This window comes from Zosterops lateralis (assembly GCF_965231275.1).
Source record: "Zosterops lateralis genome assembly, chromosome: 11".
Lineage (NCBI taxonomy): Eukaryota > Metazoa > Chordata > Aves > Passeriformes > Zosteropidae > Zosterops > Zosterops lateralis.
Window position 1 is genome coordinate 11022429 of NC_139771.1, and position 24704 is coordinate 11047132.

Genomic DNA, 24704 nt, shown 5'->3' on the forward strand with positions numbered 1-24704 from the left:
GTCTTGTGGGATTTAGGTGAAAGCTAAATTGAAAAAAAACACGTGCACAGTTTTTTATTCCTTTTGTTAAAAATCCTTTCCTCTATTAAAAAAAAGTCAACCACCACAACATAAATTTTGTTATAAATATGAATTAAAGTTGTATTATTAATTTTTCTCTGGGTAGCCAAACAGTTCAAAGAGTGGTGCTGCTGTTCACTGCCTGCTTCTTGCTGGATAAGCCTTTGAAATGAACATGATTTAAAGAGGCACTGTCAAGCATCTTTTAAGCCTGAAATGACCTTTGAAAATCCATTTAGGGATTTGAATCTCTCCCCTGCATGTGGGATTTGCTTCTCTGTTTAATTGTTTACCATGATGAGTTTTTAAAAATTGATGCCATAAAAATAGGAACAGCCATGCTGTTCCTTATGAAGTAATGTGTTCTTCACTTCCTGGCAAAATGAAATAATGTTATAAGTAGTCTTTATTTTTTAATAAATGTGGAGAATAATCTTCTCCAATTTAAAGCAATTAGACCTCCTGACAGCGAGTTGCATATATTCAACTTGTAGTTGTGTTATGTGACTAAAAAGAAGTGCAAACAATGAAAAGGGTGGGTTGTAAAGAGACTGAGAAATCAATCAGTTTTACTACCAACATGTAGCAGGATGGTGAGTATGGAACATGGGAAAATTGTAGATTATAGAAACGGTAGGAAGTTGTTGGCATATCTATTCCTCTTTTCATTCCCTTTTTCCTACTCTATGACTGTCCACGCTACATTTTTTTGAGCCATCAGTGGTAAAACATGCCTGTGAGCAAATTCACATGACACAATTTTGCAACACTTTAATCTGTACAATTCATTAAAAATAAACTATTAAAACTACCACTCAGTGTTGCATTTGTATTTTAAATTCTATTTCTAGATAATGGGGATTGTTCAGTGAAATTGCAAACAATCTAGCAGCTATCGTTCTAATTATCACAGTTGTCCATATGTTCATACGCAAAGGGAATTTTTGCAATTTCTTGGTCCCATGCTGTTTGCTTCTATTATGTTCTCTCCAGATCTGGTTTCATGAAGCGGAAATTACAGGGAAAACCTGTGTGTCTGTCCTTTATGGACAGTGGAGTGGGGAAAGGTTTGTGTCCAGGCTTCATTGTCCTCTTTTTGAAATCTTTTGTTGTAGTTTGTGTTTTCAAGTCCACGTCCCTTGGTGCAGGGATGCCTTTATAAACAACGTGATGGATATTTTAGTGCTGGATCTTCTTGGGGGAGTAAGGTGGGCTGCCCATAGTCCTATTCAAACTGCAGACCTACAGAGAAACTGTCTCCTAGTTGTTATGTGTACAAAAGCAAGTGGAAAAAACAGAACAGGTTTTCTTTCCTCTCTTGAAACACTGGATAGTTTTTGACCCTTAAAGACTAGCATTTTGCTGGTAATAAAATAGAATACCTCCAACCGTTAGTCTGGATTGGAGTGGGAGGTGGTGGGGGCTAGAAGGGAAAGGAGAGAAATGTACTTGAAACAGTGTAATAAAGCTTAATTGTATTAGTTTTGAAAAAGGTTTTTGATCTTCTCTGAGGATAATTTTATTCCTATAATGGTTGGAAAGATGGAAAATGCAGCACAGAACAACCTTTTTTATTAGCTGTTGCTTTTATATAATTCTGTTTTTATTTGTTGAATGCATGGAGACCTTGACATTTATTTATTTATTTTTCCTTCCACTGTGCTAAAGCTTTCCAGCTCAGGCTTAGGTATATTTTTATGTATCTCTGTGTGTGTCTGTGTCAATATTAGAAAAAAGCTCTCAGTAAGGGGATGGTGGGGGAGAGCTCTGAAAGGGAATTTTGTGTTCTCTGCTGTTTTAAGAGGGGATGGTCGCTTGAAGTGTGATCACTGGTAATTCAGAGGGGTTTGGCTGTGAGTGGATGAATATGGCCCAGTGTGGAATTAGCAAGCTGAAATTTCTCCTTCTAAGGATCAGGCTATCAGAAATTCCCCTCTCTCCTCCCCTGCTGTGCCCAGGTTGGTTTTGTGCCCACTTCTGCATGATAACAGAATTCAGCAGTAGGAGGCTTAGAGACTTATTTTTGAAGGATGTCTTGAGCTATTGATGTTAAAAACCCAGTACCTTCCCAGTTGGATGCTAAGAGTAATTGTGTTACATACTCCTTACAACATAAGAGCTGCACAGTAAATCAAATACAGAGACTGTCCTGTTTTCCTCTGGCAGTGGTCAGTTTGCAAAGGCTTTGAAGGAAGAAGAAAAAAAACCATCACCAAAACAAAGCCACAAAGAAAACTTTTGGAGAGCAGCTTTGAGAAGAGTCCTAAATGTTGTCATTTGGAGGCAGACACATGCCCTGCTGCACAAGAGTTTATTTTCATTCAGTATTTTTATTCACTGAAAGTTGGATTAGTGCCATTTTTCTTCTATGCATCTCAAGGCATTTTTCCTGTAGCCTTGTTTAGCTCTGTGCCTCCAACATCATGTGGCAGTGTGTGCTACAGCTTAACTTATATACTCTATAAATTCTCTGTTACCAGTTTCAAATATTTTTTTGCATTTAATTCCCTTTATGTGAAAGAGATAGAAGAAATTCTCCTCATTATTCATTATCTGTAGACTTCTGTTCCCTCTTTTACCTTCCTATCAAACTAAGCAGTCCTTACCTTTTCAGCCTCTGCTTGTGTGAATGATTTTTTCCAGGTTTCTCATTCTACTTGTTTGTCTTCTGGCACTTTCCCCTTAGCAGCTCTGTCTTTGAGATGTATTGACCAGAATTGAACTCAGTAGCTCCCTTGAATGCAGCAGATTGTGTGAATACATTATCCTTTTATTTTGTAATCTCTGAAAGAGTACTGTAATCTACTGGACAGGGCACAGAATTGGAAGGAAAAACCTGCTCATTTTCTAATAGCTGTTCCTCTTTTGGGAGTTTGAAACAATTATTTAGTCCATCTATCTCAGTTATTCCATCTATATGATGGAATAGCTTATAATGGGAGGGCAAAGTGTTGTGAAACAGTAAAGCTATAAAAATGCTAAAAAGGCTGTGCCTTTAGTTTTGCATGAGGTGAATCATGGGTGTACCTTATTTCAAACAGGTCTTGAGAAACTCAGTTTCTCCAGACAATCTTATTAAAATTTTCACAGGAAAAGGCATGTATGAAAAAATAATTGCAGTATTTCATCTTTTGGGGTTTTCCCTGCATCTTCTACTAAAGCACTGGAAGAAATGAGACAATGGGTACAGCAGTCCTGTGTCACAGTAAGGATCCATATAGTTCAGTATGCTGGTCCTGGCTGTGACTGAAAATGAGTGTCCAGGGTTAACTGGAAGAACTGAACTGATGGGAAAAGAGGTTGTGGAGTCTCCTTCACTGGAAACAGTCAAGGAGCATCTGGACATAATCCTGTGCCATGTTCTCTGGCACGACCCTGCTTGGACAGGGAGGTGGGACCAGATGAACCACTGTAGTCCCTTCCAACCTGACCCATTCTGTGATCAAATTAAGGTTATGGGGTACTTGCGCCAAATGCTTTGACCATCCTGGGTAGTCGTTTTTGGAACTTCTCCTCAGGTATTTAATCCTCGGAGGGTTGTGACCCAGGACTGTGTGCACAGTGCTCAGGATACGGGGGGACCGTGAACCCGTATGACAGCTGTATCAGAATCACTGTTTGGTTCTCTGTTTCTTTGTAGTGCCTGACACTTGATTTGCACTTCTGACTTGTGTTAAGTGAATGCCACACACTGCTGCTACTGGCAGCATTCTGCTGTTTTGAGTGCAGACTTGCATATATATACAGTGGGTGTACTGGGATTAAACCAATGCTGGGATTAGTTGCTGGGAATATTCTTCCTACTGCACCCTTCATTGTCAGTTTGGCAGGGGTTGTGTGTGTGGGAAGGGATGGTGGGCTTTGTTCTGCCTGCAGTGGTGCAGTGTGGTGCTTCTTAGATTTTTTAAATCAAATTTTATTGAACAAATTCCTTTCAGAGGATCATTACACTGGTAAAACCCTTAATCTTCCTCACTTTAACTCTGATAGTTTGTTGTAGTTGTGTGTTTCTGTCTCTTGGGTCACTTGTATGTTTTTATTTTGGAGTGACTGAAATATTTTGGTAATCAGGAAAATGAGAGGGAGAAGCTCCTTTGAACTGACTATTTCTTATATGACTGTATGTGATTGTAGGGTTGGAACTGGTGATACAGACTTTCCATTCCACACCTGTGTTTCCAACGTGGCTGTCTATTTTCTAATGAGTAATCCAGTAATGAGACCTGACTAATTTTGTTATAGTGGTTAAACTTCTAACTCTGGCTTGTTCCAGTAATTTTACATCTCATCTATATAATTTGAATTATTTCATAAAATGTGTGTCTTCTCTCAACTGTTTTGAACAAGGTTTTGTACTGTAGTGTTCCTCTGGGTAGAAAGAATGAGAGACTGTAGGGAGAACTTTAGACACACTCAACTTGAGAAGCTCATGATGATGTTTTTTCATGCATTTATTTGTTACCGAGAAGCAGGGAGGGAGATGAAGGGAGCTTGTAAATAGTTAACATATATACTGCTCAGAACTGGGATTTTTGTTAGGGATTCTGTGTATGCTTTGTCCTGCTTTCTCCAAGTGGTAGAAACGTCCTTTAAAAAGTATCATAAGAAAGAAGTGGTCTTTCCTGGAACCCTTCAGCTGCTAGGAGATTTCACTTAGCATATTAGCTGTATACTTTCTCCCAAGTAACTATTTGTTTGACTCCTTTTGCTGTTTGGACTCTTGCTGAGTTTAACTTGACAAAAGCTAAGGGCAGTGCTACACTACAGCAAAAACACGGGCAGCGCTTTGGAGTAGTGTAAAACAGCAGAGAAAGGCTGAAGGTAATCTTGGAAGATAAAGTGAAACTCCTTGCTGTAGATGATGTCTTTTCTTTGTTTGGATTTTCCTAAGCTCCAGCTCCCACGTTATCTCTTGTTAGGCGGCTGTGGACTACTGTGAGCAGTGGGTGCATTAATATGCAACGTTTTTCTGCTTGTAGTTTTTCAGAGCAGTAAGTAGCACAGGAGATATTCATAAGCTGTAGAGTATTTGTGCAAATGGGAAAGGAATGCATTGAATGCATACCTTTTTTATTAATAAGGTTGACTGCACCTTTTTCTCTGCTTGACTTCACAAATCTTGTAATTTTGTGTGTGGCATTCATCTTGTTTGGTTTGTTTAAATTAATCTCTTTTTGCCCTTGTATTCCCATTTAATTCGTGTTTGTAAAGCATTTAGGATGTGTAAAGAATGGGAGGCAAAGTTATTTTTGTTTGTTATTCTTATTGGCCTTGATCCTTCTTCTTGGAACTGTCTCCCACTTTGGTGTGCCAAGGTCACCCTTACTTGCAAGTCCACTGTAATTTTTGGTTTATGGCCAGTAACTTATCTCAGTAAAAATTTCTGCAGAAAAAAAGTGATAGAAGCCTGAAAAAAAAAGCCTTTCAGAACAATATGTTCATGTTGGGTCTTCATCATCGATTTAAGGCAGACTCTATGGAACTGCACAAACTGATGTCACCTGCTCAAGGTGGGAAGGGATTTCTGTTGAAAGGGATGAGAAATCCATTCCTTGAGTTGGGATGCCAGGCTTGTCTGCATCCATGAGACCTAAGGGTCACTTGCCTACCTTTGAAAAAACAAGCTGTGTTCAGGTGTTATCTCCAACCAAACCCTCTGCCCTCTCAGTGGGAGTTGAAGATTCAGTGCCCTTTGATAAATGAGTTGATATGTTTTGGCAGGTGTCACTGACACTGCTTGCTTTCTCCTGTAATGTCTTGGGGCTGTGTGTGAGCTGTTGCCATGTGTGTAAGGGCTGCTTTGTTTGCCTCTAGTCGCAGTCTTGCCAGCCACCAGCTTACTGCTCTAGTCAGTGCTGTGGGTACTGGAGGAAGAACAGCTGATATGAAATGAATTTCTGGTCTCAAAAAATGTGTTTCCCTTTCAGAAGAATTTCTTGTCCCCATCTCCATGATTGAACCTTACGATATTCTTTACAATTTCATTTTCATTTCTTATCTAATTTGTTCGGTTCTCTATTCATCCCCAGCCCTTCCTGCAAACCCTTCCTCTCACAAATCCACCAATGCCTTCTTTGAACTTACAACATCTGTGATCCAAAAAAGCAGTTTGCCTTTCAAGCCAGTACCCAGTTCACCAAACCGAGCACAAGAATAAGCTCCAGTGTAGTTTTCTGAAATAGATTGACAAGATCCATCCTAATCATTCAGATCACTTCCAGTTGCTCAGGTTGCCTGTCAGGGGCTGTGTGGATGCTGCTCTCAGGTAGCAGTGGCTCTGTCAGTCTCCCAAGGCACAGCCTTTGATGTTCAGAGAAAGGGAGATCCTGTCCTGTGTGTGAATTAAATTTCTGAATGGGAACAAACTGAAAAGAGAATTAACCTGAAATCATCATCTGGACCAGTTCCAACCTTCCATCCTCTTTTCCTTTCAGTTTTTCTCAGACATTAAGTGTCATGCTGGGGTAAGAGCATGACAGGGAGGGCAGCATCCCTGATTTCTGCTTTCTATGGGCATCCATTAGGGCTGAACAGCGTCTTTAGAGGCGGTTAATGCTCCTCGTAGTCTCCCTGTCTGCAGTGAGAGATTCCTTCCTTGTTGCCAGTGGCCAACACACAAACGGACTTCCATTACCTTGTGCTCATTTAATGGCCTTTTTTGCTGAAAGCGTGTGAAGTTTAGTAGTTAATATACCTCAGTACACAGCTTTTAGAGATCAGATAAATTGATTGGTAATTTGATGAACTCAACATCTATAATAGGGCAACTAAAACGTGTTAGATGTCAGCACAACCTCTCTTCCTTCTCTGCAGTGTATATGTTTTCTCTTCAATATGTGTTGACTGCTGTACAGTACATTACATCAAATTACAAGCAGCCTCTATGCAAACAGCAGCTAAGTGTTTGCTTCCTCTTCAGCCTGCACGATTAGTGCAGAGATGGGTTTGCATTCTGTGCGCTGAAGGGTGAACTGTCAGAGCCTTACGGTGATTTTGTTTCCCTGGCATTTAGAGTGTATTTGCAGAGGGAGAGAATGATGCTTATGGGCTGCTTCATCTTGGAGGAATCCATCCTCAGGCTCGACTTGTGAAATAAATGTGGCAACGTGTGGTTTGAACTTAGTGTCTTAACACTGAATTTAGCAGCTGAATTTAGATAACAATCTGGTATCTGGTCTCATCAGTGTATCACTATGAAGACTTGTTAAAGGCAGAACAAAAAGACCTAGAATGTGATCTTGTCTCTTTGTTAGAGCTCAGCACTGGTGCATTTGTCAAGTCTAGTCCAAAAAGAGCAAAACAAGAGGTTCTTTTGTCTTACTTCTGAGAGCTTTCCCCATTAGCTAATATTTCTGATACTCTCCTTTGGCATTTTTTATTCAACCCAATTTTCCCTTAATTTAATTCATTTTCTCGTTGCCTAATAGTTTAAATTTCTGATTCCTCCCTCTTTGTGCTGTTTACATGCTTGTTTATAAGCAGGATTGGTATTTATAAATGTGTGTTTGTATATTTATATAGATAACACTGTCACCGGTAAAACCAGTGCTACTTTTTCTAATGAAAAGCAGCACTTGCACACACACCTTCCCCCTCTCTCCCCGCCAGGTGTGGACACACACACTGTGTCTCACCTGTTGTTACTGAGGTGCAGTTGTATCTCAACAGCAGCTACATCACCCTGCTACAATAAATACTAGTGCTGCCTGTTATTTCTATGTAATTCACCAACCAGTGTACAATTAATTTCTGGCCCTGTTAGTGCACTACTGGCTATTTTATGAAGCTGTAGAGAGTTAGCACAGTGAATTGATTAAATATGTTCCAGACCTTAGGCTGGATTCTCTGTGTGCGCTGGGATTTTGATGATTGAAGCTTGTGCTTCTCTTGGGATATTCCATATTTAGACTTAGTCTTGGAAATTGGTTCAGGTAGACAAAACTTCCCTGTGTGTGGAATTCACTTGCATAAGAGCCTGACTTTAGGGAATCTGAGATTTCTATTTCAGCTCACAGTGGTCCTTCCCCATGTGGCAGGGAAAAGGCATTACTATTGTGACTTAAAAATAAAACCAACACTGGGATTCGTTTTGAAAAGGTCCTTAAAATTATGGCTCTGCCCATAAAGAATACACTGACATCATGTTAATGGAAAATGTGCCTAATAATTACTCTATAAATTGACTCCCTAAAACGTCTCAAGTTTGTGCTGAATTAAGTAGTCCTAAGATCAGACTTTAAAAAGGAACTACTCCATATTTACAGTGGTTGTACCTTCTGAAGTGTTTAGTAGTTTACTGTGGGTGTGTTAAATACATGTTTCATGACAGCCTGGGGCCACTTCTCTGAAGGTTTTTTCCCCATCTGCCAGTCATTTTAAAGAAACATAAATAAAAGAGCTACTCCAATTTCTTGAACATATAATGCACGTTCCCCAGAGACCAGGGTGACTCAGAAGTAGCTTGTAAATAACATGTTCAATGTTTTTAAATAGATATGTACCATCAGGCTGGCAGTGAGGTCTTCAGCCGCAGCAAACTTGCTTTGCCTGTTGCAGAATCTCCTGATTCCATGATGATGAGGGGTGGGTTTTTGTTTGGTTGGTTTTGGGGTTGATTGGTGGTTTGCCCACACATTCTGCTGCCCCAAGGATGATTCCAGCTGCAGTTTCCCATTGAACACCTTGGCTCAAATGAAGCTTTCCTGGTTCATCCATCTATATTTTAGCCTCATTGTAAATAAATATGAAATATTGGCTAATTTTATTTTGTTTTAGTTAAAAATAGTAAATATACATCTCATATGCAGTAGAACCATCTGGGAGTTGAACCCTGACGAATGTGGGGAGGAGGTTGCCTTGGTAGGTGTTCAGCAGTGGAGTGGCCAGCAGGTAAAAGATGCTGCCCTGCACAGGGGATAGCAACAGTGAGGAATGGCCACAGAGCCAGGACACGCTGAGAGGCTGCTGAATCTGTGCCCATCTCCAAGAGGCCACAGAGGACCAAGAGATGGGAGAAGAAAATGTGGGAGCTGAGATAAAGCTCTAAGCCTCTGGTTCGAGAAGACTTGTAATAACTAGGTTATTTTATGAGAAGAGCTAGCTTTTCTTTTCCTTCCCAATTACTGCATTTCTGGTCTTTTAATAAGACGACCAGCTTAATTCCTTCTCCTTCTCCCTCCCCATTCTTCTGAACAGGAGCCAAATTTTTTTTCTTTTGTAATTTCAAGCTGCAAGGTTGCTTTGAGCTTGCATGCCTGGGTCAATTGAGGAGTGCCTGGGTTGTGGTTTTTTTTTTCCCCTAGAGATGTCTCATGATGTATTGGATGGTACACAGAAATCATCTAATTTACCCTGACATGCAGCAAGCTTTGAGTTGGCTGGACTGTGCTTCTTGATCAGAGAAGACTACTCGCGTGGGCATGTAAAAATGCTGTGTTGTGTGCCTGTCTGAGCATGTATATGCATTTTTTAACCTCATTTTTCATAATAGTTAAGTATACCACAGAATTTCCTTTGTCTGTTTAGGGAATTAAATGTAGCATATGAGACCTTTCACCTTGAGGTCATTTGTTGAGATGCAGCTTCCGTTTGCAGCAGTAGAAAGCTGTTACTGCCTGATGGCTAATCAGTCATTTGTGTGGCACTGAGGTAACTCTTCTTTCAGTTACAGACAAGGGTTTGTTGCAGGAAGAACGAGACAAATCCCCCATAATAGTGTCCTAAATGTCTATGATGGGCACAGGGCATCCCAGGGAGGAACACAGCTTTTGTCCTTGCTAGCTGAAAATACAACAATACTGGGTTTTAAGTTTGTGTGTTCATTTTTTTTTTGTGGAGAGAGGATTTACCTCCAGATCTGAAGTGTTTGTGGTGTTTGCTTTTATTCCCTCCTCTTGTTCCTCAGCAGGAGCATGGTTCTGTCCCTTCTTTATGTTTCTGTTGTCTGAGCTCAAGCTGTCTCCAGTTGAAGAGCTTGAATTTTTTGCTTGGTCTTGTCCAGATATAGGTGAAATACTGATCTTTTTTTTTTTTCATGAGCCTGGCAAAAAATCAATTTATAAAAACCACTGTTTCCCAAGCCTCTTTTTCTTACAAAGTTTATCAGCTACAGCAGCAAACCCCTGATAATTAGGATGCTTACACACTGAAGTTTCTTCTGGAACTTCAAGCCTACCTATAAAAGCTTTCCTTTTCGTTTAATGTCAAGTTCAACGTCTGTTGTTGCTTGTATGCAATAATCCTTACTTTCAGATTGTGTTTAGAGATTAAGTTCTGTGTAGGTATAGCTTGCATCTGTGGGTGTGTGGTGCACTGTGCATGTGACATTCTTCCATACATGTTCCTGAGAAGCCTTAGCCGCAAGATGTGAGATTTTTGATGTTTAATGTTAATAAGTAATTATTCCTATTATTGTTTAATGGGCTAAATGTGGGACCTGCCTTGTTGCCTTTTCTCTGACTGGATTCTGTAGTGAAAGTATCATAACTAAGCTGGTGGCACCTGAAATCTGTGTAAGGCCACAGGTGACATCTTGCCCCAGGGTTGTGTCCAGAGTGCTCTCTGCTGGAGTACAGGAATGAAGGAGTTGTGAGGCTGCTCCTGCTCTCTGTGGGTGTTTGATTTTCATGTTAATATTTACAGCTTCATAGCTCCGCTGTGAAAATGCCTCTCTCCATTAATTGGAGGTCTGTGGTCCTTCTGGGTTTCTCTTTGGAGCCCTCCCTTTTTGCCAGCTGCAGAGGTGTCTCTTCAATGCCTCTTTAGAGGAGGCAGAGCAGGTGCATTAAAAACAGGTGAAAGAGAAGATTGCTAAAAGCAGAGAGAATGAGACTGTCAAATGATGGAAAGAAAATTGCTTACAAGTATTTTCTCATTTCTTTCTTATCCCTCCTTTCTCCTTTGTCCTCCTTGTGGTTTATTTTTATCTTAGGATAAACATTGTATTTTTTTTTCTATTTGCTGTGTGGCAAATTTCAATCTTTTGAATAGCAAAATACAAATAAAAAATACTAGTCTTCCTTTTTCTGGAATAACTGATGCCTTGCAGGGCAAACTAGAGGTTATGTGACACTGGTATTGTAAAGGCAGGCCAAAGGAATCTGTGTTAATCCATTTTCTTTTTCTTGTTATCAGTGTTTAGTTTTTTATTTTCCTTTCTAAGTAGTAATCAATATTTCTTTATAGAAATAACTTTAACTTTTTTTGCCACCTGTAAAATACATTGTTGTTTTATAATGTTCATCCAACTATCACTGCTAATAAGGGAGAATGACATAAAGTTATCCTTTGTAATACTCTTTTTGAACTGTGGAGCTGGGAACTTTTTCCAGGTATTCATTAACTGAGGTTTCTACCTCACTGGAAGATAAGTGAACATTGTCCTCATTTTAAAAGTGAGACCTTAATGCTTAAGGTTAGTATTTTCTAGAATAGCTTTTGTTTCTTCACTTTTTGGTTATCTGGGTATCGTGTATTTCTTCAGATGTACTGATTACCCATAAGTTGAGCTTGAAGTTTTGAATAATGAGCTCCTGAGCATCTCCAGGCAGAGCCGTGAGCCAGCAGGCGCTTCTGAGAGTGTGGATTTGTCTGTGTCATTAACCGTGTACACTGACCTGTGAAGTCCTAGCGGTCCTTTTGGCTGTAATCATTAAACCAGCCTCTCCTACTGGATAAAATGGGAAGAGAGCCTGCAAGCACAGTGAGAGAACCTTGACTGAAGATACAAATATCTTCGGAAAATGCTCTGGGAGTAATAGTAATAAAGAAAAAGTACAGTGGCAAAATAAATTGCTGCTGATACAATTTTTCTTCCTCTCTCAAGTTTGCCTCTAGTATGGCAGTTTGTCTCCCTTCAATAAATAAATGCAAAGATGGGAATTGCTGCCAAAACTTGTCACATTTCTGGAACTTTCAGCCCCTGATTATTCACATTAAGCCTCTTCCCCCCCCCTTCCCCCCAGTAGTACAGTATTCTGAATATGTACACCCACCATTCTGTCAGATCTGTGCAGTCTGTGTCTGGTTCATCTTCTGTGTCTTTGATGTGCTCCATAACGTAGGCAAAGAGAGGTCTGATAGTCTCTCTAAAAACCTGACAGTTTGTGTGACAATCTGTCCACGAATCCACAGGCTCCTTGTCAACCAAATGAGCCTTTGAATATCAGAGGTTTCAGAACAGTGCTTGCAGCATTGCATATGCACCAAGGGGAGAGTACAACAGGCTTACTTGTAACCTGAGAGATGTCTGCATTTTCCTTAATCATTCCAGGGACATCTCATCATTGCTTGTTGGCTGGTTCTCAGCCCCACACATGTCGGGGTTATTCAGCAAAGCATGATTTACTGGAAACTGCACATGGAGAATAATTTATAGTTGGGGGTAGAGGAAAAACCCTGGGAGGGGGTGGGACTTCCAGGCTTTGGCTTACTTCTGTTTTTAGTGGTTTTTTTTGTTTCTTACAGTGACTCTCTTCCCTGCAGTTCCTTTACCCATGCAAGCGTATGGATGTGATGCATTTTCTTCAATATTCTCCAGTTCTCTTGCACATCCTGTTGCCTTGGGTTCCTCTACTCTGCCTTCCTCTGGGAACCCAGTGTATTGCATTCCTTAGCTACCTGTTGTGTAAAAGGATGGGGTCATGAATTTAACCTACCTTTTTTTAAATTGGGACAGGAACTGTTAACTGGGCCAGCTGCCGCTGTTTATAAATGGGACTTAGGGATATTCTGAGCAGTGAAAGATGGAAGTTTTAGCTGCAGCATGACTGTCCGAGGTGGTGGGAGTTTTGTTGGAGCCTCTGTCAAATACCAGCTTTAGCATGACAGCATTAAGCCTTAGTTAAAATGTTCCTTCCTTCCTTTCTTCCTTCCGTCCCAAAATAAGCTCCTGTGACAGGCCTGACAGGGGAATGTGCTTCATATCTTTTTCATATCTTTTTTATTGTATGACAAGTATTTGATGGCTGCCAATTTTGTTTGATGGGTTTTTTTTTTCCCTATTTATTTCCCCTTTGAAAGTGCTGGTCAGCCTTTGAGTGAAACGTCCACCTGAATTTCTTAGCGCTCTTAATATTCTGTCAATTTCCTTTTTTTCTTCTCCATTTCCCTTAGCATTGATTCTCTGCATTCCTGTCACTCTCTCATGGACAAAACCCAGTTGTTTGTAGGCAGCATCCTGTGATCTTGGAGTTCATCCTAACTGTGTGGTGGATCTGCTGGTAGGACCCAAGTACCATTGGCAGAATGAGCAGGATGAGTTGTGCAGCTGCCCAGCACAGGTGCTGGGATTTGGCAGGTGGTGCTGTGCCCTTAATGCCATGGGCACCATGTTATCTGCTCAGGCCATCCATGTGCAGGACTTCTCTGAAGCAGATGCTGAAAACTCTTGATGTTTAATCAATGTCTGGGAAGCCTGTTTACCTGCACTTGTCAGGTGTAATTGATTCAGGCATTTACTGTGAATTCCTCACCTTAGCTAAACTTCCAGCTGGGAGGAGAACAGGGTGATACTCCCCTACAGCAGTACTGGCATTAATCTGGACCTTTCACAATGCTGTTGCTGTCCTTGTCAGAAAGCCTGAGTTACCTGCTGGAATTTTATGGCCTTTCTCTTTGAAGCTGCTTTTACTTTCCAGAGTTTGTTTAAAGAACTGGCAGTGCTTTGTTTGTACTCTTTCAGAAGGGTGTGCTTTAAAGCAACCTCATATAAATGCAGTGTTTCTTTCTCTTTTCTCCTTCTTCCCCTTTTAATTGCTTCTGTAGTAATAATTTCTTTTTTGCTGGTTGCCTTTCTGACTTGAAGATAACATTAGGCTTTTCTGCATCTTTCTGGTGAGGCACTTGAAGCTTTTGGAAGTACCTAATACCATTTTGCTGTGGGGTACCTGTTTTTAATTAGACTCTTCCCAGGGTACCTTCACAGACAGTCTGATTCTGGTGTGGGATCACAGCCTGGGTCTGTAAACCCATTTTCACTCAGATGGAGTATCTCGGTGTGGGACCCTGGTTCTGGGAAGTCCTGGATGTGTATTTTTATTTGAGCCACCATGTGCTTTAGGGACTGTAGCTTAACGTTTTAGTACCTACTTTGTTATCCACAGGATAAACCCAGTTGTGTTCCTTCTCTGCAGCTCTGCCTCCCTCAAGCTTTGTGGAGATAGGTGTTCTTTGGGATTTTATCTTTGAGAAGCTTTCTAGATGTGCCACAGAATTAATATTTTGCTTTCAGCTCAGGATAATATTGCAGACATGAGAAAATCTGTTCAAAGAGGAATGTACTTCTGTTCCTGACTAGTTTAACTTGCCTGTGTTCTTACTGTGGACACTACTCTCTTTATGCTTTCTCTGAATCTTAATCCAAAATTTATGATCTCACAGCTTATTGCCAAAGGAAAGAATAGAATGACACAAATTCAATGCTCTCATTTCATTATTGGTCTCAGCGGGAGGAGTGGATGAACCCACACATGAACAGCAAACAACAGAGCTGTGTTTAGAAGTTGGCTTTGGCTGAAAAAAACCCTTTTTTTTCCATATCAGCAAGCTGTTTGTAGTTCCTTGCGTCTTTTCTCTATTACCTTTTAAGAAAAAAAAGCATATGAATTTTCAAAAAAGCTGTTTAACCCTTAACTTCTGTGCTCTAGTGATATGCTCTGTAGGCATGTTTCTCTTCCTTGTTAATTATCTTTTATTTTTATGTGTACTTGATAGGAAGGACGAAATGTGAATGATCTCTTTGAGCTAACTGCTTGCGGATACCAGCAAATGGGCTGAACAGAAACACCAGAGGAGTGAGCTCAGGAGGTGAAGAGATTGTTTCTTGCAGCATATTCTGAAATTCCCAAACTCCCTGTTTTGGACCAAAGCTGATAGCAGTGATTGATTGTGTGGGTTGATTTTAACACATCCGTCAGGTCATCCAGTGAACAGATTGGTTCGGCTCATCTGCCTCTGTACCTGTGGGAGGGATGCAGGTACATGGGGTAATTTTTCAAATCTGCTAGGAGCTCTTTGCGTGAGACTTGTGAGTGGTGAGAACGAGCAGCCTGAGCTACAGTGCGTGTGAACCAGCAACCTGCTGAGGTGTGGGGAACCTGGGTGTACCTTTGCTTCCCTGAGGCACTGCTGGGAGCAGAGGTGGCTCCTGGAGCTGGCACTGACCGATGGTTCTCTGTAGCTTCCCAGAGTTCCGCCTGGCAGCAGCTGCATCCAGGACATGTGTGTGTTGCCTGTCCTCAGGAGTGTGCAGGCAGCCACAGTTGTGCTGCTTCTCGGGATGGTGTGAGGTCTTATTTCTGGCTTCAGAAGCAGCTGGAAACAGGAGTTTGAATATCTTGCAACTGACATCTGATATGGAAGAAGTAATCTTAGCTTTCCTTCCTTACTTCTTTCTCTCAGAAATTTGAGGTGCCTTTGTGGGGCACACCCAGTATTGCCCCACTCACAGCCTTTCCTCTTGTGCTCTTTTGGGTTTGAGAGAGGCTTGTAAAGGGCATTTTGCTGCAAGCTAGTGAGCATGGATGTGAGGAGGAGGGATTGAAGCAACATGTCTGTCAGGTATGAGGCAGATTGTACCATCTAATCTCCCGGCTGTCGTCTGCAGCATTTGTCAAGGCCTCCACTGCCCTGCTCCGTTTCATCAGAGCTATCACTGGCATTCATCTAGGCTGGCAACATTCCAACAGCTGTTAATCTGCTTTGTATCTTTAAATACCATGACCACTGACATGCTTCTATACTCTTGAGGTGTCAAAATACCTCAAGATACCTTTGGTGATGGTGGTTGGGTTTATTGGTTTTAAATCAAGACACTTTCCAATCTATCACCCCAGACTGAGCCTGATGGAGAAATCTTTGTCCCTGTGTCAAGGTTTTAATGCTGCTGCTTGATGTTCACAAATAATTTCACCTAAAATCTGATGAATTTAAATTTCCTCGTGCTTGTTTTGCTCAGTTTTCTGTTTTACATGTTACTGCAAGTAGCACATGTTTCACTGAAGTTGTAAGGAATGTGGTTTAATGTCAGTGTGAGAATGAGCTGGCAGGGTTTTCTCTTTATGTTTCAATTACTTTCCCTCCTGAAATAACCCTGAGAACTCAGTCTTCTGCTAAAATGTTTTCTTACTTTCATGGCTATATGTTCTGGAAAGGGCCTGGGCAGTGTAGTGAGGTGTAGTAGTGAGTGCTGGAGTTTCTTTGCACGTTTGCAGCCAAGGAGGAATGCTGAATTAAAATAACTCCAAATTTAGCTCAAGGTTTTAAAATTGGTTCCCTTCGGAAGGGAATTTTTAGCAAAAGGGTGTTTTGGAAGAGTGGAGAGCAAGGGTATAGCAGCAAATCTGTTGTAGAAAAGCAGCAGGGTAAAGAAAAATGGTTCTGTTGCACTTTAGGCTCTGGTTATGTATTTTTACAACTTCTTGGTGTTTTTATTATTTCCTACAAACCATCATTTAATATCAGGGAAAAATCTTTCAAACTAACATTTCTTTGCTTAGTTTGTTTGTCCTCTCTGGAGAGCTCTCTCCCCATATGACAAAGCTCTAATGTTCTGAAGTTGACTCCCCTAAGGCTCAGCTTTATTGAGAGAAGTGAAACATTTTAGGTGGTTCATTCATTTTTTCTGTGTCTTTTGTTATTTGAGCCTTTACGGTGTCCTTTGGTCATGTTTTTAAACTTATTTCTGCAACTAAGACTGCCAGGAGCTTTATTTAATAATAGTTGAGGTCTCATGTTCAACTTTTTCTTTGTGAGCTGCCATTTTATCTCAAGCATCAAATACCAAGAAAGTAAATTAAAAGCAGCGTTCATATCTTGTAATTTTGTGTGGAATGTTCTCTCTTTTACTGTACCACTGAATATCGTTTTATGAAGATAAAGGACTTCACTGAGACTACAGGCAGCTCAGACTTTGTCTCAAGTGCAAATACCACACCTTGATCATGCTGAATAGCCCTTGTGTCGAGGCGACCCTGCTGAAGTTGGGGGAAGTGCTCAGGTGGTTCCTGGCTTAGCTCTTCATTTGCGGCTATATTATAAAGGCCTCAAAAGTTCTAGGTCACTGGAACATTCTCTCCTGCCATAGCATGGTGGATAAACTGCTGAAAATGAAGCAGATCTTGTGTCTGAAGTAGTACAGATGAGAATATTTGGAAAGTTGTTCTCTGTTAGCAGAAGCCCCAGATCACAGAACCTGCTGTGCCTGTGCTGAAAGGCCCTTCTCTTGCCCATTTACCCTGTTGTGGCTCATTTAATGTTTAGGACAAAAGGGAATATGACTTTCCCAAGGTTGGAAAGGATCTAAAGGTCAAGGAAAATATATTTTAAAAATCTGCTTGTTGAACAAACTCCAGTTTAAATGGTAGCCCCCTGTTTTTATTACTTGGGGAAGCATTTAAAGGCGCTGATTCATAGCATTAGAAATATTGTTTTATTGGGTTCTAGAGTTTTTGAAGGGGAGAAGTCTGAACCAACAGCAAGAGGCCCAGTTGGATCACATGGAAAGATGTTTCTTTTTCATTTTTAAAACTCAGCAGCTTTATCTGCAGGTTGAAGGTGTTCTATGCCCCTCCTCAATCTTTGCATGATATGTCGTGGCTGCTTTGAGACCAAGTATTTCCTCCTTTCCCTCACTGAGATTCTTGTCTCCCTGTTCAGGCTCTCACTTGCCTGCTTTTAGCAGCTTCAGAATTCAGAACTAAAGCCTGGGTTCCTTTCCCAGCTATTTTTGTCCATGTCCATAGTTGATGTTGAAGATGAGCCTGACCGAAGTACTGGGCAGTTGAACTCTCTAATAAACTAGGTAAGGCTGTCCTGCAACCACTTTAATTGACAGTACATCCAGCAAATGATTCTGTTGGCTATCATTACTTTCTTTAGGTGGGTTAAATGGGACCTCATGCTGGGTCTCACGTACAGCATATTTGTTCCTGTTTTCCTCTCCCGCTGCTGTTTCACTGCAGAGTGCTGCAGGCTAATAGTATCTGACAGGACTACTTCCTATTGCCTGAAAAATGTTTAAATTTGCTACCTTGCTTTCTCTTTTTCCCAGTTTCTCTCATTCTGATCTCTCAGATCCAATCCCTTTGAGAAATCAGACAGTATGAAATATGAAAATTGCTTGGGTAGTAATTGGAGAAACGATGAGACCTTTGAAGCCCAATGGAGATAACGCTTACATCTACTTATTCACATTATTTAATTTTTAATGGCAAATTTAATTAATGAAGCACAGGTCTTGTGGTTTCATGTTTGAATGAGTAACAGCAGGGAGCTGTAAGTCGTGAGGTTTGTTTACAGGCCAGAGAAAAAGGCACCATTAAAAGCTGAACTTTCCAATATAGGAAGGAGAAAAATGGATTTAATAGCATTGAAGTTTGACCACTCTGTAACAAGTAAGTAAACAAAAATGTTAATGATAATTTGCCAGTAAAATGCATTTTGAAGTGATTAGCTCTCCATGATTTCTCAGTTTAAATCTGTCTCCTAGGTCAAACTTTGAAAAAGCAAACTCTGTTCTGATTCTTTTGGTATGTAACATAAATTCAGGCACCAGAGATAAAATGCTTAAATATAGCACCTTGAAGCCTAGGCTCTGAAAACCTTTATAAACCTTCCAATTAGGTGAGCTTCACACAACTTCAGAGATACAGGCAGCTGTTATCCCTCACTTGCAGATGGAAAATGGTGACTTGCCCAAGATTGCACAAGTGGCAGAACCACTAATAGAACTTGAGTTATATCTGTCCTTTCCTTTTTCCAACCACTGAACAGAATGTGTCAGCTCATCATGTGCAGGACCACAGCTGCATTTATGGGAAAATAAATGAAGAAGAGCAAGAATAGTCTTCTATATAAAATGACCAAATTTGGGGAGAGATGAGATCGCAGCTCGAACTAGCCCTAAATGAATAGCTGTCCTCGCTTTCAATACCATTTTGTCACTTTTTTTGATTGATTATTGCATATTTTCTGCTTGTGCCTTTTCAGAGTAAGAACCTTGCAGATGAGCTTTGAGCAAGGCAGTTGCCAGTGGAATCCAGCAGCTTTGCCTAAAGCGGCTATATCAGCGGTTTACTGACATGAGACCTTGTAGTGTAGTCTCTGGGAGAGTGCAGCCATTCCCTCCTGCTCTTTGTGCCTGGGAGGCTCCTCATTGCAGCCCAGAGGAGGAATTCATCCTCCACATTTAGTGACTGAGCAGTTGTGAGCTAAAACTCTTTCTGTGCAAGTTCAGGAGAATTTAATGCAAACCTCTTAAGCCCTGCAGCAAGACACTCCAGACTCTGTTTGGCAGCGCCTTTACTGAGACCTGATACGCCTCCCTATGTTGTTAAAAGGGAAACAGGCTACATAATTTTCTTTTAAGGAATAAGTAACATAAGTAGAAGTACTGAAATGTAAAATGGATTTTCCAGTGCGAGCAGCCAATTTTGATACTTGCATGTCAGTAACTTACAAGAGCCTTCACAGCAATTAATGAAAGAAGAGAACAAAACATGACCAAACTCAAAATAACTCTGTGCTGGAAACACCTTGTTTTTTGTGGTTACATGGAATAACCGAACCTCACGTTTGGTTGGTAGCAACCTTTCTCCCTCTTTCCCTTCACAAAGGTGAACCTTGGAATAAAGGATGGATGTGTTGTAGCACTGATTCATTTTGCTGAAAATAAAATCGACTCTTAAGTATTTCTGGTGTTCTTTCAACTGCATATTCTGTTTGTTGTCGGAAATTGTTATTAATTATAGAAGATGACTTTGTGACAAGATAAGATCTGACATGTCTTTAATTTTTAGAACTGAGTGTTCTATTCTTTGTTTCAGAATGCGGAGATCTACAAGCTGACATCCGAGCAGTATCAGGAGGCAGCAGCCAAGGCAGAGGAGCGGATAAAGTGAGGAGCCATGTTTGTTCTTTTCAGCAGTTACACTTGCATTTCATAACATTTTGTGTGTAGCTTCTGGATGTTCCTGTAAATAGAGTGTGAAGTTACCTCCTGTCAGGTACTGAGGGGGCTCACGAGGTGTAAGCTGGCGTGCTCTCTTTCTGTGCCAAGCTTGAGAGAGTGTAGTATGAAGTTGATAGATCTTGCAAAGAAGGATGAGGGAGAGGAGAGGGACTTTAAAAATTAGTATTAAATAGAAATATTTACTAGGGTTTCAAAATAACAACGGAAAATGTTTAATCTGTTTCTACTTTGACCCATTGTATTTAACCTACACACTGCAGCATGGGGGTAAGAAGAATGGCACCACTTCTAAAGTTTTCATTGTCCAGGGGAAAAAAAAAAAAGGTAAACAGTCTAAATCTCATCCCTTTTAGTTTCAAATTAGAGTTGTAATTTTCATGAATGCTTTCTTAGAATGGATACAATGATTTTTCTGGTCTTTTTTTATTGGCTTTAGCACAATAAGTGGACCTTTAATGTTGCCTTTTTAACATGAGCATATATAGTGTTAAAATTATATTTGTATTTGCCAGTAGTACTTATTGTTCCACATGCACTAACAGCTGCCCAAGAAAAAATATTTTCTATAATTCTTTAATATTAATGAGGCTAAAGCAATTATGCTGTCAAGAGCAGCACTCGGATCTCAGTTGGGTAAACAGTTGGCCAACATGCAATAAACTGGAGTAGCAGCATATGTAGTCCAGTTGGGTCCAATCCAGACTCTACAATACTTAATTGCATAAATAGATAATATAGTAGTGATGAATATGTTAGTGGGGTGTGCAGTATATTGTACTGTCTTTATTTAAAATTAAGTTTGACTGCCAAAGCATCACATAACCTGTTGTAATTTTACGTTTTTGTTTGGACAGTCAAGCAATAAGTTGCTAAAGAAGCCAAAACAAGGCAGCTAACACATTGCTTGCATTTCCATCCTGTTTTCCATAGCAGAATTCTAAATAATCTTTTGAAATAAAATTTTAAAAATTCATGGGACATAATGTTCTTATAGTCTTAGATCAATTGAATCTTTTCTTGGATGTGCTTCTGCAAATGTGTGATCAATTGTTGTGAACTTGTGTAGTTGTGATTTATCCTTGTGCCTTGTTAAAGGAAGCGACTGGGACTTGGAATTATGTTCTTCACTGACTATTACAGACTTATTTTTTTTATAGGTAGGCTGAAGGTTGGTTCCTGATGTTTCCGTTTCCTTAGGTCTGTTCTGTTTCTTGTGGAAATGAAACTCAGGAATGCAACCATTTCTTACAAAGGTTAATGGCAGAGACCAACACAAATGCTAATGAATTCTTTCTTTCAAGATTCAGAGAGTGTGTTCCTGGTCTCTGAAGGGTTTCTTCCCCTTTTCTTTGAGCCTTTGTCATCTAACAGTCCCTGGCTTCTGGCCTTGTTGTATAGTGCTCTTCTGTTTGATGGCAATATGAACTTGAGCCATTATAAAGGGACAGATTCCTTGGGCTGTCTTCTATGCAGCAAAAAGAGACACCTGCCCTAATGTGAATTTTGTGTGAAAAAGCAATGTGGCTGGGGCTGTCTTGAAAAGGAGCAGGATGAGTGGCACGAGTGAAACTGAGGGTGAAGTTGAATATCATACAATCTAGTTCTTTATAGTAGAAATTGCCAGCAGTAGCCAGGATTGCACTGAGCTGAGCATTAGAGTTCATGATCTGGGACTGATAATGCCCTTTGATAATTGTACATGCAGGAAGAATAATTGCTTTCCCCCCATCAGGCTGCAGTGCATCACTTCCATCAGCATGCAGTGACCCTTTTCAGAGTGCTGCTTTGTGTACAACACACTGTACAAATGCTCCTAAAGTGTTCTTGTGCCTAACACCTGGGTCATGATATGGCTGAGACAGGACCAGGGAAAGGTTCCGTCTTCCTACACTGGCGTTCATGCTCAATTGGTAGGACTTGAAGTCTGTGTGTTCTGAGGTTCTCTTGTTAGGCATCCTACATTCAAGTCTTTCTACAGCCTGTTTATGGTAATAACCTACAAGATCCTGTGGCTTCAGTAGAAGGAACAGTTTGCTTGTCTTGTTTTGAATTTTTGTATTAGACATACAAGCACAGTAGGTGCTAAGATAGGTTAGACTGATTTATGCAGTTCTAGTTCTTTAGTTCGCAGGAATACACTGACACTCCTGCAAAATTATGTGAAATGGAATATTAACCAAGGTATGAATGAAGTATCAGTGCTGGACTATGATATCTCCTTAAAGAAAGGAAGCCAGTAGTGGCACTTTCTCCATCTGCAAAGAGTCCATATCCTTCACCATAGTGTCTCTTCCTGAGCTTCTGTTATCCTTGTTACACTGTGAAGACCTGCCCCTGGCACTTGTTCCTTGTGAGAACAAGTATTTGTTCTCCTCTGCCACCGTGTATCAGCAGAGCTGATGGAGGAAAAGGGAAATAGGCTCTTTCCACAGTGAGTACCCTGTTATTCAGAGTTGATGTCGAAGCAAAGAAGAAATATCTGAAACAAAACCCCAGTGTTTTCTTGGCGTTTAATGACTTTTGTAATTCTTTTGTCAACGCTTACAGCTCTGCACAAGTGGTCAAGTATTCCATGGACTGTGTCCACTCCTTAGTAATTGTCAAGCGTTACAGGATTTAGGAATATTGTGCACTTTTCTACCAGTGACCCTTCACAGCATGCCTGTGAGGTAGACGAGTAAACCTTCCTATGTCCCTTTGTTTGAAAAGAGAAGTGAAGTACTTAGTGCTGAGCTTCATATTGAATCACTGACACAGTCATTAGCTCTTGGTTTCCACTTTAAGGCTTGATGTCTGCATGGCCTGAGTTACATAATAGACTTTGTTCCTCACCTCTTAACTTGAAGCCAGCCTTCTCTCTCCCTACATAACCCTATCAGAGTTCCTCCTTCTCCTTTGTTCTAGGCTCTGTCCAACCTGTTTTATTTCCTCCCAGAAAAAAGATCCTAGCAACAAGATACCACTGAGCACAGCTTTCAGCACCTTAAGCAACTTACCCTTGTTGCTTGCATGCTGCGGTGAATTGGACAGTTGCCACGGACATATTGTCTCAACTATGTTGTTATAATTGGTGCATTATTATTTTTCTCTTTTGTTAGCCAACAGCATTAAAGTCAGGGGACCTAGAACTTCCCCCCGCCTTCTTTCCCTGTTTAGTAAACTGCACACATCAGTAACCACCCACAAAGGAAGCAGCGTGTAAATAAAAAGCCAGTGCTCCCCACCCTTCCCTTCATTCCACATCCTTTTCTCAGTGTTCATAGAGCCATGACTCAGACTGGGTTTAGAGAAGACAATTTGCTAATCTCCTCCCTGCTACACAGAATAAAATGGCATTTCATTCCAAGCTCTATTAATGCACTCGCTCTAGGGATAAAGCAGCACTCCCAAAAGGCAGTGGCCAAATTTTCTTTCTGTTGCGTTGTCTTTGTCTTCTTTTGAGTGTTACATTTAGATTAGCTTCTGAGGATTAAATGTTATTACAGTCCCTGGATCTGTTAAGGGGAAGGAAAAAAACCATCAAAGAGGTGATGGCTTAGTGCAGCACTCTGGATTTATCCTCAAAATGCTGGGGTTTTTTGGTTGGTTTTTTTTTTGTTTGTTTGTTTCTTTCTTTTCTTTTGTGAAAGTTTTCTTATCACTTTTTAAAAAATGTATTTATTTTTGTAGTTGTTACTTTTGGATGCAAGAATTGGCGTGGGTGGGGGTGTGACTCTAAAAGGTAAAGCTGCAGGAGTCAGGTGAGGGGATTAGGAAGCTGTTAAAAGATAAAATTGTTGTGAAGCTGAATTTCCCTCTGAGATCTCCCTAACAGTTTTCAGAACTGTTTTTGAAGCTGCTTACTGATGACTGTTGCTTTGCATGTTGTCCTGAGAGGCCTGCGTGTGCTTTGTGCTGTTATCAAAGAGTGCATAAAGAATGTCAGCATCTTATCCCAGTGGAGATCAGCTGAGAATCCAAGGCAGCTTTCCAATGGAGAAACTGCCAAAGATATTTACTCCATATAGGACTTACTGTGTAAGAGTTTCATTTACTGGTCCCAAGATCTTTAAACTTAATGGAAATGAGTGTTTAAGGTGATTACATTAGAGAAACCAGCAAGTAGTAAGTATCTTCCTGGCTGAACATGAAGCAGGAAACCACACTGACTCACTGAGGATAGGGGAAGAAAGTTTGTAGATGGATTGTCTGCTGGCAACAGGGAATGTATGGCTTGCTTTCGGTACTCTTGGAAATGAAAGTTTTATTGAATTGCACAAGGCAATGATGGCCCCTCAGTTAGAATAGCAAGATTAACTCTATCTAGAGAAACTAACTTTTTTGTTTCTTTATGTAGATCTGTTTATAAAGTATGCAAAATAGTTATGTAGTGATACTTGAGTTGGTTAATCTTGAAGACTACTATGAGGCCTTGGGTATTTCAACAGAGGACTGTGCCCAGGAGACAAGGTCTGAAACAGTTATATGGACAGTTGTGAAGCCAAAGGAGAAGGGTAAAGACATAGTTTTCAAACAAAATTGCTCTGGGATTTCTCCTATCATTAGATTAGATAAATGATTAATTTAGTGTTGAAATTAAGAGCCTCTCCAACAGGGATTTAAGAGTTTTCAGAAATGAGAGATTGATTATTGCTGGAAGCTTATCCATACCCTTACCTCAACATAGTGCTTTTGT

At 40.5% G+C, this 24704-nt stretch overlaps 1 protein-coding gene across 8 annotated transcripts in view; it reads left to right on the forward strand.

The window, feature by feature from the left end:
• Positions 1 to 24704, forward strand: part of CHCHD6 (coiled-coil-helix-coiled-coil-helix domain containing 6) — a 109600-nt gene that overhangs the window by 37221 nt on the left and 47675 nt on the right. For all 8 annotated transcript variants that reach the window (XR_014590892.1, XR_014590893.1, XR_014590894.1 and 5 more), the window contains one exon: positions 19884 to 19954. Coding sequence is in view for 2 of the 8 variants with exons in the window: in XM_083869392.1 (XP_083725518.1) it covers positions 19884 to 19954 (71 nt within the window). In the remaining 6 variants the exon portion in view is untranslated. The remainder of the gene's footprint in view (positions 1 to 19883; positions 19955 to 24704) is intronic.